At 54.2% G+C, this 12,113-nt stretch overlaps 1 protein-coding gene across 1 annotated transcript; it reads right to left on the bottom strand.

Moving 5' to 3' along the window:
- Window positions 1-4,329: 4,329 nt before the first annotated feature.
- On the bottom strand, window positions 4,330-10,895 carry RHO (rhodopsin). The gene is made up of 5 exons (XM_017647349.3): window positions 10,445-10,895; window positions 8,514-8,682; window positions 7,059-7,224; window positions 6,736-6,975; window positions 4,330-5,879 (listed from the first exon to the last, which is right to left on the bottom strand). The coding sequence occupies exons 1-5, from the start codon at window positions 10,803-10,805 to the stop codon at window positions 5,769-5,771; spliced, it is 1,047 nt and encodes a 348-aa protein (XP_017502838.1). The 5' UTR covers window positions 10,806-10,895; the 3' UTR covers window positions 4,330-5,768.
- Window positions 10,896-12,113: the final 1,218 nt, after the last annotated feature.

Genomic DNA, 12,113 nt, shown 5'->3' with positions numbered 1-12,113 from the left:
TAGAAGACAGAACTCACATGTGATTGTGTGTGTGTGTGTGTGTGTGTGTGTATAAGTGAAGACACAGAAGGATTCATACCAAGGTAACAGCACGATTTGGGTGGGACAGGCTTAAAACAGATCTGCATTTTTCTCTCTAGTCTCTTTATTGTTGGGATTTTTCTAGGGGACTTCCCATTCATTGCCAGAGGTCCTAATTGAGGTTGGTGGTGGCCATCAAAGCATTCTAACGTGAAATCAGGTATTGTCCCTGCTGTCCACGGTGAAAGTTTGACCTCTTTGGTGTGACTTATGGAGCCTCCTTCTCCCTGGAATGCCACAGTCCACCACACTGTGGCTCTTGGGTTGGGCTAGGTGTTGAGAGCTGGGCTTTCCCCTTTGTGTTCCTCTGTGTATGTGTTAAACTGATGCAAAAATGGCCCCAGTTTCTCACTCCCGCCATATGCATCCCATTTGCAGTGGAATTTTGTAGTTCCCCCTACACACCTGAAATGGGAGCTGGACTTGTGACTCGCTTTGGCCAACTGGGTATGGTGGAAGTGGTGTTCTGCCAGGCCCAGGCCCAGGCGAGCAAGCCCTGGCTAGCCTGCTGGATGCTGAGAGGCCTATGGCCCATTCACCTCTGTCACCCAGCCTACAACTAGCCAACCAGTCAACCCTCTAGTTGACTGCAGACACTTGAATAAGCCCAACCAAGCTTGGTTTGGATTAGCAGAACCACCTAGTTGACCCCACAGTCATGAGCAACAATACAGGGTGTGTTGTTTTAAGCCATGAGGTTCTGGAGCTGTCATGTAACACAAACTGATACACTCTGCTTAAAAGGACCTTCTTTACCCACACCTACTTCTCTGGACTGTTTCCCACCCACCCCTTTGACCTCACTGTAGATGTCACTTTCTCAGAGAAGCCTTCCCTGACTCCCTAGGAGGTTAGGGGACCCTCCTCTCGTTGACAGCAGACCCTGAGTCATGCTCTGCAGTACCATCCCCCTCACTAGTCCTTAATCTCAGCTGATAGGGGAAGAGAGGGTTAAGCCAAGTTGTTTGTCTTGTTCCTGGTGGTGTCCCTGGTGCCCAGCACAGTGCCTGGCACATAGTAGGTGCTCAGCACCCATTGCTGTGGAAACCCCAGTGCCTGAGCCCAGCACGACTGAGCGGAAGAAGGTCTGAAAACCATGCGTGGGAACCATGCTAGAGCAGGAGACAGATGAGGCGAAGAGGCACATGGAAGCTGGCACAAATGGGGGCAGTGAGTTTGATCACACTGTGGGGCACTTCCAAGAGTTGAGAAACAGGGAAGATTCAGCAATACAAACATTCCCAAGAGCTTCATCTGAGCCCTGCTCCTGGCAGTGCCAGGATAAAGCTTTGCATTTGGAGAGAAGGAGTTCTAAAATGTGCTGCGTGATCTAAAAATTCTTCTGGAGGATTGTCTTTTTACAGGGAAATGATAGTTGTGAGGATCAGACTGCTAGAGAGAGGACATGCTGCCAGGTGTACTTATGTGACTCTTTTACTGAGGTCTGTGTGGAGTTTAAGTTCTGCCAAAAACTTTTTTGCTGTCTTGGAACATTGAATGGGATCCTCCTACATGTGAACTTTCTTATAGTTCTGAAGATTACAGCTCTGAACTTTCTGAAGTGGTGATAGGGCATCTGTTTTGTTTAACTCTAGCCTCCATAGCATCAAGACATTTGTGACTTTAGGTGAATATATGCATAAAGGGCAGGGTAGAAAGAGTAACAGCGGCCATGTTCAATGTGCATGTAAATGTTTTATATGCACTATTTATACATGAAGAGTCTAAAGTTCAGAGAGGACCTGCAGATTTCCTGAGCCCAGACTCTGGGCTGCGACTCTGGGCTGCAACTTGTAAGTCTTCTGTGTTAGTTAAGAAACCAGTTGTAACTCCAAACTGACAGTGGCTCAAACGAGAAACCATGAGACCATTCTCTCATGAGGCTCTTCAAATATAAGTTGTGCAGGGCTGGTAAGGCAGCATGGGAAACCCAGGCCCCTTCTTTCTTAATGCTCTGCCACTCCCTGCCCATAGAGTCTACCTCTTGATCCAAGATAGCTGCTGCAGCTCTGCTCATCACCACCACATTCCAGCCATCAGGAAGGAAAAAGGAGAGGAAGTGGAGGATGCACCCGTTCTCTGAAATGTGCAACCCAGAGACTGCACATATCACTTCTCATTGTACTCCATTGGCCAGATCTTAATGTTTTGCCATCACTAGTTCGAGAGAAGCTGGGAGATTCAGTCTTGTGCAGAGTGGCTAGGTGCCTAGCTAGAACTTGGGGTGATAGTATTAAAAGAAAGAAAGGGAATGCATAGTGGGGACAGTCATCACCCTTTCCTGAGATCCATCCATTGTTTAATGCCTCTGCACCTCTGTCTCCCCCCATACCAGGGGCTGCTCCACTGAACTTGGTGCACAACTCTGGGAGGGGACCTCACATTTATTGAATGTCTGCTATGCACTGCATCTTTTATGTCAATAATCTCATAGTCCATTTAGACAAGTCTACCACCTGGCAGGATCTCCTTTTTACAGCTGAGGTGCCTGAGGCCTAGTGAGGTTCAGGAACTTGGCCCAGGTCACCCAGCTGGGAAGGACACCCAGTGCCTCCCTGGCGGCACTCTGGGGTGTCAGGAGTGTATGCCTTTCCTGAGGCAGCCAGGGGAAGCAGGCTGCCATCAGGCCCTGATGACTTGGGATTGGGGGTGGTTCTGGCTCTCTCCTCCCAGAGACAAGATCAGCAGTGAGAGCTCTGTGACCTGGAGGTCATCCCTGAGTCCCCGGCACATCCTGGCTTGCAGTGAGCTGAGTAGAGATAGGACTGTGTACAACCGGCATTCCACAAACCTTTGGGCAGCCTGGAGCCTGGAGATGAGGCAGGAAACACCCTCTCCCCAGCCTAAGCCAGCTCTTTGCCTTTAGATTTGGCAAGTGCCTTGCAAGTGACTGTCAAATCAGTTGTAAATTAAGGAGGTAAAGAGGCTTTCCTCTCTACCAAGGAAAAATAGAGAATTTTCTAGTTTTCAATTTTTTTCTCTAGATGTGAGGCTGAGATAAACATACTACTCCTCAGAATAAGTGGGCTGGGTGGGGGACTGAGGGGACAGGGCTGCCTGCATGGCAGGGTAGCTGAAATGCCAGCATGCCTCCCACTGCCATGCCCAGCTCAACACAGCATCTGTAATGGGGAGTCAGACCTGCAGGATCAGCCGTGTGAATCTTCTCCCCCATGTCCCTGGTGTGGGAGGGAGACCTGGTCTAGCCAGACATCAGACTTTGAGTCCATCCCCGCTGGGCACTATCTCTGGCCCTCCTTCTAGTAACACCCTGGGTTTCCTCTGGGATCCTTCCTGTCCCCACCCTCAGACCACTAGGCTTATGTGGATTAACTCTGTCTTGGGCTGCAGGGGCAATCAGATGACCCAGGCCTGGCCAGTCAAAGAATGAATCCGTATCCCAGCCTGATGATAGGCTTAGGAGCAGTCAGGTGACCAAACCTGACCAGTGAGAGCCCTACCTGGGATCTTTGCTGGAACTGATTGGAAAGAGCAGCTTACTTTCTGCAGGGCTTGCTGGCTAGTGGCCATACCTGCAGCCTCTTGGGAACAGTTGGTCTGTGCATGAAGCCAGCACAGAGGAGAGTGTAGACAGAAGGGGATACACAGAAGCCTGATGAGATCATCTGGGCACCTGCCTCCAGCTGTGCCTGAAGCCTTGGGCTTTTCATTTATGGGAGCCAATAATTTTTCCCTTTTGCTTCAGCCCTGTTGAGTTAGACTTCCTGTGAACTGCAGCCAAAGGAATCCTGACTGGCATCACCTAGAGAGAGACAGAGTGAAGAGGGACAGCTATCGAGCTCTCAGCTATCACCTGCCCCAGCCCCGGCATGGCACTGGCCATCTCCCACCTCAGGCTCCTGCTACCCTTTCCCACTTTAGAGGATGAAGGCAACTCTTGAGAGCTATATCTCCTTGCTGCCCTTGCAGATGGGGTCCCGGTAAGGCCACCTCTGAGTTGAGACCCCAGTAATGCCGAAAGTCTCCCACCATCTGCTGTGTGCTGGGAAGTGGGCCGGCCACATCAAATCTGCAATCTCATCCAATCCCGTCAAGGACAGTTTTAAGATTGCCTTTTGTGATAAGGAGGATCAGAGAGGTCACAAAACTTGCTGGCTGTTTCACAGGTCACCTGGGTCTCTGTGACTGCAAAGGTGGGTCTTCTCCCATTCCAGGACCTATTCCCTCCACCCCACACCCCTAGAGATCTTGGTTCCTTTCCAAAACCAGGCATCTGACAGTCAAGAATTAGGTGAATGCTGCCCAGTTTTAATCCATCCTTCAGATAAAGAGTGTGAGAGCAACAAAAACCACCATCTTTAACACCACATATAGGAGCTGAGCTTTTAATGCCCCAATTTACCTTAGTGTCCAGACAGAGCTGGAGAGAGCTAGAGCCTTCAGCTTTGGTTTTGTGGAGAGGGAGAGGGCAGTTACTGAGGCAGCTCAATTCTGACACCCCAGAGTTCCGTCCAGCTTTGCAGCAAGGACTCTCCAGAATGGAGAATGGGCTGGAACCACCAAAGATGGGCTCCCTCAGCAAGGGAGGTAGAATCTGGGGCTTGTGAACATCCGGAGGAAGGTGGATCCAGCCAAATTGCCCACTTTTTCAAGACAAGAGTGACACTGGGGGCTCAGCTCTTCATTAAATGCGGGCAGGTGAGCCTGCCTTCTAGATGCCGTCAGGGCTGAGATATGCTGCGGCCTGGATGTTGGGCAAGAGAGCAGGTGGCCTCCAGAAGCTGTCTCTCCCCAGGCTGACTGGAGAAGGGGAGGCACCAGCCCTGGACCTCCAAGCTGGGGGTGAGACCTGGACTTGGCCCCCGGACTCCAGTGTTGTTGTTTTTTTCAGGCCTGATGGCTGCATTCTGCACTCTCTTGATTCCCTCCCAGTGGCCAACCCCCAGGGCCTGGTCTGACCTTGACACCTGGTTAATTTTTAAAAACCTGTTGAGGCTGGATGCTTGGGGTCTGGCTCAGTTTCAAAACTAGTGACTATCAAGAGGAGATGAGCATAGTAATTAGTTAATTGTATTAATTTATATTATTCATAATGTTAACTACAGTTTGTACAGCTCCTTACCATTTACAAAGTGCTTAAATACACCCCCCTCATGCACACACACAATCTCATTCAATCCGCACGCAGCCATGTGTTGGCAGGGCAGGGGATTTTGGGGGTTTCCACCTTACAGGGAAGAAAGTGAGGCCCAGGAGGGGAACAACTGTTCAGGGTCATGTCCAAGGATGACCTGCTGCTGCTAAGGTGGTTTGGGGAGGATGATAGGCTCCCCCTGACCATTCATCTCTCCACTCACTCCTCTACTCGTTCTTTCCTTCAACCATCTAGCATTTATTAAACACCTACTGTGTGCCCTACTCTGTGCTAGACACTTATCCCTAAACTGGGACACTTTTCAGAGAAGAAGAGTTCTTGTGTTCCTGAGAGATGAGTTGGGGGGAGAAGGGGTGCAGATCCTGCTGGCCCCCAGGAACTCGGGGCTCCAGATTGGGCCAACCCCGCTGAGTGGGGAGCCTTTCCTCTCTCAGTAACTCTTTAAAAAAAAAAACTCAGGTGGTCTGAGTGACCTGGTTCCAACAGGGCCGGCGCCTGGTGGGGTGGCTGCAGCTGTGGCGGGGTGGGGGTGGGAGACTCCTGCGGTGGGCCACAGAGTCCTCAGCGGGGCTTAAGCCGGTGCCACCTGGCTGGTCTCCGTCTTGGAGGCAGTGGTGGAGGCATCCTCATCACCCAGTGGGTTCTTGCCACAGCAGAGGGTGGTGAGCATGCAGTTCCGGAACTGGAAGGCAAGGGACAGAGTCGGGGTCAGGGCCCACCCGAAGGGTGTGGAGCGAACTGGGGTGCTTAGTGAGATTTGCCTCCAACCCATTCTCGGCTTCTGGCCCTCACAGCCTCCAGCCCCTCTCAAATCTGGCTCCCTGGAGGGAAGTTACTAAGTATATGTGACCCCTTCCTGGAGATGCCAGGGACAAACCCGAGGGGGCTTTGTCACTGACAATATTCCATGATACCCTCTGTGCGCCCAGGGCCACCTGTAAATTCTCTCAACCCAAGCATTTGGGATTTTGCCCTTTCTATGGATGAAGAAACTGAAGCTCAGAGCAAGGAAGTGATTTGCCCAAGGTTACACATCTGGAAAAGAGCAGAGAGCTGGGCTTTGAAGCCAATATGCCTGACTCCAGAGACCATGTTTTCCCTGCTGGATCATGGATTCCGCAGACAAACCACTGGTCTACATTAAAGGACTGCTTTACCTCTTTACTCTGAGAACAAGAATTTTAGTTTCTTGTTCAGCTTTGCAAGGATGGCACAATCCTATTCCCAGGCTTGGGACTTTGGCCATTTGACTCTTGAAGCAGGCCCAGAAACACCAGGATTGGTGCTTCTCCTGCTTGAGCCAGCAACAGAGTCCCCTGGAGGGCCTGTGAGGAGCGCAGGTTCCTGGGCCCACCTGAGCCTCCGATTCAGCAGGCCTGGGTGGGGCCCAGGAATCTGCATTTCTCCCAGATGACTTGGATACCCTGGGGGAGACCAATTCCCCCGCCTCCTGAGGCCCAGGCAAGTATGTGGCTTGTCCCCTGTGGGCAGCCTCTGTGGCCCAGGGCACCTGGACCCTCCCGCCCGCCAGCAGACACCTGCTTGTTCATCATGATGTAGATGACGGGGTTGTAGACCGAGGAGGTCTTGGCAAAGAATGCTGGGATGGTCATGAAGACGGGGCCAAAGTTGGAGCCCTGGTGGGTGAAGATGTAGAATGCCACACCGGCATAGGGCAGCCAGCAGATCAGGAACGCGATCACCATGATGATGACCATGCGGGTGACCTCTTTCTCCGCCTTCTGGGTGGTGGCTGACTCCTGCTGCTGCGCCGCTGCCTGCAAGGACACAGGGCCTGGCATCTGACTGTGGCTCAGCCCGAGCCCTGGGCGTGTCCCCAGTGCCCCGTGCGGGCCTGTACCTCCTTGACCGTGAAGACGAGCTGCCCATAGCAGAAGAAGATGATGACCATGGGGATGGAGAAGTGCACCACGAACATATAGACGACAAAGGACTCATTGTTGACCTCCGGCTTGAGCGTGTAGTAGTCAATCCCACACGAGCACTGCATGCCCTCCGGGATGTACCTGAGACAGGGCAGAGAGGACGTAAGGGGGCCCCATGCGGGAGGGACTGGGGGACATGCCTCAGCTGATCGGTCTTGGCTCTGCCAACATCTGCTGTGTGGCTAGCCTTGCGCTGGGCCTCACTTTCCCTCTATAAAGTGGGGATAATAAAATATCTATTTGGCTGTGTGACTGTGAAGATCGAATCAATGGAGAGAAGGATTCTGATGCATGTTGGGAAAGCAGTACCGTTTCACTGTGTGCATGGTGGGCGTGTTGTCGTGAGCACCAGTCTCTCACCTCATGGCCTGCACACCACCGACCTGCTGCAGCATTTCCTCACCAGACCCACTGTCCCCTAGAGGCTGGAGGCCAGGCCTCAGGCTACAGGGGACAGAGGTTGGCAGGGGGAAGGGAAAAGCTCCCAAGCTCTGTATTTGAGGCAGTTTGTACAAGCTGAGGCCTTACTAACAACAGGGTAAGAATATTTTCCAGGCCAAAAGTGGGCACACAGAGTAACTAGAGGATTTTGCAGATTTTCTGTAACCAAGAGGCCCCCAGGGCATGTGATTAGATGTTTCAATGATTTCAGAGGATGGTGACATTGGACTGACCTCAGGAAATCTGGTGTGTCCACTGGCTGTACCTACAAGGATGAAATTGGGCCAAACTGGAGAAGACAGAGAAAGAGGCTGGAGGGAGTGGGCATGAATTTAGTAAGTGTCAAAAAACTGACTCCAAGATGACTGAGAGAAGAGGAAAGGAAAGAGTGATTGGGAATTTTCTGGAAGCAGAGGGAACCCACAGAGACACCAGTCTAGTTTCCCAAACCACTGCCCTACCCCCATCTCTCACCTCAGCCCCATTTGGAGACAGCTGCCTAGAGGCTGCACAGGACCCGGTTCTCAGGGCTGCAGCGTTAATACCGGCACTAGGAAGGCTGGGCCTCCCCGGGTGCTGAGGCCCAAGGTCAGAGGCAGCTGCCCAAGGGGCACTGGACCAAAGAGGATTGGAATCTGGGTCTGGCTTATTTGAGGATTAGAGGTACAGCCAAGGTGAAAGGTTGGGGCATCTTGGATTCTCCTTGACAGGAGGCTCAGAAGGGGCACAAGGACCCATAGCAACATGGGGTTCTGACCCTGTCTTCAGCTGCTGCAGCCCCTCCCCTGGGCATGTTGCTAGGGTGGGTATTTGGGGCAGGGAGCATATGAGCTCCGTGTCTGGAGCCAGACAGACCCAGGTTTGAGTCCAGGATGGGGGACCTTACAAAGACCCCCCGGAAACCCTTCCCTCCTGCTCAGTGCCATTACCTGGACCATCCGACGAGGGGGGGCGCGGCGCAGGCCAGCGCCATGACCCAGGTGAGGGCGACACCCATGATGGCGTGGTTCTCCCCGAAGCGGAAGTTGCTCATGGGCTTACACACCACCACATACCGCTCGATGGCCAGTACCACCAAGGACCACAGGGCGATTTCACCTGCAAGGCAGTCAGCCATTGGTCAACACGTCCCCTGCCTGGCCCCCACTGTCTGTCTCAGCAGGCAGCACTCTTCCTAGATGGGAGGTGGTGGCTGGGAAGGCCACCTGGGGCAGGTTTAGAGCCACAGGATGGAGGGGGCATGGACACTGAGAAGAGGAAGAGGGACCAGTATGCTGAGGGGCAGAGAGCAGAGGAACTCCCACGAGGTTTAGTTCAGACAAAGCTCTGGGTTCCTGAGGGGCATAGGGAATCAGATCGCAGCATCATGACTGGACTGGAAGCCCTTTAAGGAGTTTCTAACAGAAGAATGTGTGCTCCCAGGAACACTAGGCAGAGTTCCTGTTGAAAGGCAATGCAGTGGCCATGGAAACGGAAGTCTTTCCTTACTTCTAAAGGGGCCTCTCCCCCCTTTGGAAAATGAAATAACCTGGGCTCGTGGCACCCCAGCCTGGGAGCCAGGAGGCTGAGTAGTGCCCTGCTCAGAGGAGGAAGGAGGAAATAGTGAGGCAATCCAGAAGTCTGCCCGACAGAAACTCAGCGGGGAGGGCGGCCATAGAGCTTGTCAGTCAGGCTGGAGTGTCCCAGGGCGTGAAAGGGAGCATCACTGACGACCGCATAGAGGTGTCCGCCTGTGTGCAGCGCCGGCTCCCTGCTGCCTCTGGCCTGACACTTCCCAGCCCACCTCCAGTCTCTTTGCTAGGCTTGAGTGCTTTTGTGGTGGGGGGGCTCTTCCCCTTCAGAGAAACCCCTTCCATAGGGAGGAATTGAGCCTGTGTGGTGATCTGCAGCTTTGGAAGATGCTTTCAAATATTTTCTTTGCCTGGAAAACTGATTGGGGTGCTGCCGAGATAACAGATTCCACTTAGCAGAGGAGAAAACAGAAGCATGGAGAGGGGAAGAGGCTCATTTGGGGGTGTGGCAGGGCAGCAGTAACCACAGCCTAGGTTTCCTGGCTCAGATCCAGGACCATGGTCCCCAGGGCATGGCCCCTCAGGCAGGCAGGAGATGCTGGAGGTCAGTTACTACAAAGCCAGGGTGCCGGGCAGAGCAGGACTGCCCTGTGTCCCTGTCTTCTGCCCCTCATGGGTCCTGGATGCCACCTCAGTCCCATTCCCGGGCAATCTTTGGCCATCACTGGGTGTTTGTCACCTTTAGTGGCCATGGATCACCCAGTCTTAGGCCAGATGGCAGGAGTGACACAGGGGTGCCACATATGGGGACACTTCTCTGCAGGGTCAGATAGATGCTGGGGGATGGGAGAGACTGAGCCCACTGCCCAGCACAGGCCAAGTCCAGTGACTGGAGGACTGAGAATCTGCCTCCCACTCCGGCTAGTAGCCCTGAGCACAGGCACCTGTCCTGTCCAGCTCTACCCCCAGTGCCAGGCGTGGGTCTGATGCAGCACAGCTGCTCTGAGGTAAACAGAACATGGCCTCAGGGGCCACACAGACGTGGGCTAGAATTGACTCAGCCCCTGCCACCATGTGACCCCAGCAAAGTCCTTGACTCCTCTCATCCCCAGTTTCCTTGCTGTAAAGCCAGACAAGGGCAGCACTCAAGTGAAGTGAACTCCCAGTGTCCAATGTCTGCCTTGAACCAACGGCAGCCCAGCTTATCATCACCAACAGTGTTTGTTGATTGAGAAAGTGAGGGCTTTGGATAATGCTGACCGCCTCCGAGGAGAAAAGGCCTCTTGGCCACCATCCCCAAACCCCTCCATGCTCCCTGGCTCCTGGGCCCTGCCACCCCCAGCTCATACCTCCCACGGTGGCAAAGAAGCCCTCCAGATTGCATCCTGTAGGCCCGAAGACAAAGTATCCATGCAGAGAGGTGTAGAGAGTAGTGGTGAAGCCACCGAAGACCATGAAGAGGTCTGCCACGGCCAGGTTCAGCAGGATGTAGTTGAGGGGCGTGCGCAGCTTCTTGTGCTGCACCGTGACGTAGAGCGTGAGGAAGTTGATGGGGAAGCCCAGCACGATCAGCAGAAACATGTAGGCAGCCAGCATGGAGAACTGCCATGGCTCAGCCAGGTAGTACTGCGGGTACTCGAAGGGGCTGCGCACCACGCCCGTCTTGTTGGAGAAGGGCACGTAGAAGTTCGGGCCCTCCGTCCCGTTCATGGCTGCGGCCCTTGGGGCTGCCCCTTGGGCGGCTCTGACCCAAAAGTGCTGCTAGGTCCTGAGCTTGGGCACCCAGGGCTCCGGCTGTATGACTCCAGGCTCTGACCCCCCCCAGGCCCTTATAAAGTGACCTCTCTTCCCTAAGCTCCTAGCTGAATCAGCACCTGGGAGATTGGGGGCCTTATTAATCATATTAATCCCCACTGCTGCAACTGGGGTTCCTAATTGGCTTCCAAGAGGGGACAAGGTGACTCCAGGTGGAGGCCTGGGGCTGGGGAGGGCAGGTGCTGGTGACTCTGGGAAAGGGCAAGAGGCCCGCCCCCAACTCTTCTGCCCCCCAGGAATCTCTGGCGGCTTGGCCTGGCACTGGGACTCCATGCCCATCTCCCCCTCCCTCAGTGCCAGCTGGCCTTGTCTTCCCCATGACTGGGCCATGAGCTCCCAGAGGCCAGAGGCCCTGGTACCTGTTCAGCCTCTCATCTGCTCCCCCAGCGCCTTGCGTGTTCCTTCCCCATCTAAGCCACCTCCTGGTTCTCTGAGGTGCCAGACCCTGACATTAGTCCATCTCGCCAAATTTTGAGCCCAGTGAGGTCGGGGTGGCGCCCTGCTAGCGTTGACCTTCCCCAGACACTCAGCCCGGCACAGCCCCAGAGCTCAGTGAGTTCTTGAATGCAAGGCACCCACTTCCTAGCTCACCAGACACTTACATGCAGGCTAGTAGGGGTATAAAGGTGGGGAAAGGAGGGGCTTGCTGGCTGGGGAGGACTCTGATGTGGGAGAAGCAGATTCCTGCACAGGGAGGGGCTTCCCTGAGGCCCAGGAGGAGGGACTGCCTGCCTAGGGGAGGTGTCTGGGCAGCAAAGTTTTGGTCTTTGAGGGAGGGGAGCACTTTGCCAGGCTGCCCAGTGGGGATGGCAGCGCAGAGTGGAGGCAAGGGCTGAGCGGGCCTGGAGGCTGCCTGGGGTGTAGCGGTACCTGGGCTCGGACCAGCTCTGCTGGGTCTTGACACCAAGCTAAGGAACCTGGCTTTGGCATATCTCAGGGCAAAAAGGTGGCTCAAATGCCCCCAAAAATGGCTGGAGTGATTGAGGATGGAGGAGAGGGCCAGGGAGGAGGGTGTGGTGAGCAGACTAGGTTGGAGACAGAGGCTCTCGGGGGTTCAGAAGCAAGGCCTTGCATCCAGGAGGCAGGCTGTGTGCCAGGTGCTGTGCTGGGCACTGGATTACTGCAGCAAGCAAGGCAGGCATGGTCCTGGCCACCTGGGGCCCCCAGTGTGAAGGGGAGGCCAAGCCTGGAGGCAGGACTGGG

Source organism: Manis javanica, chromosome 3, assembly GCF_040802235.1.
Source record: "Manis javanica isolate MJ-LG chromosome 3, MJ_LKY, whole genome shotgun sequence".
Lineage (NCBI taxonomy): Eukaryota > Metazoa > Chordata > Mammalia > Pholidota > Manidae > Manis > Manis javanica.
The sequence above is the reverse complement of the archived record's forward strand: the minus strand, read 5'-3'. Positions and strand labels throughout refer to the sequence as shown.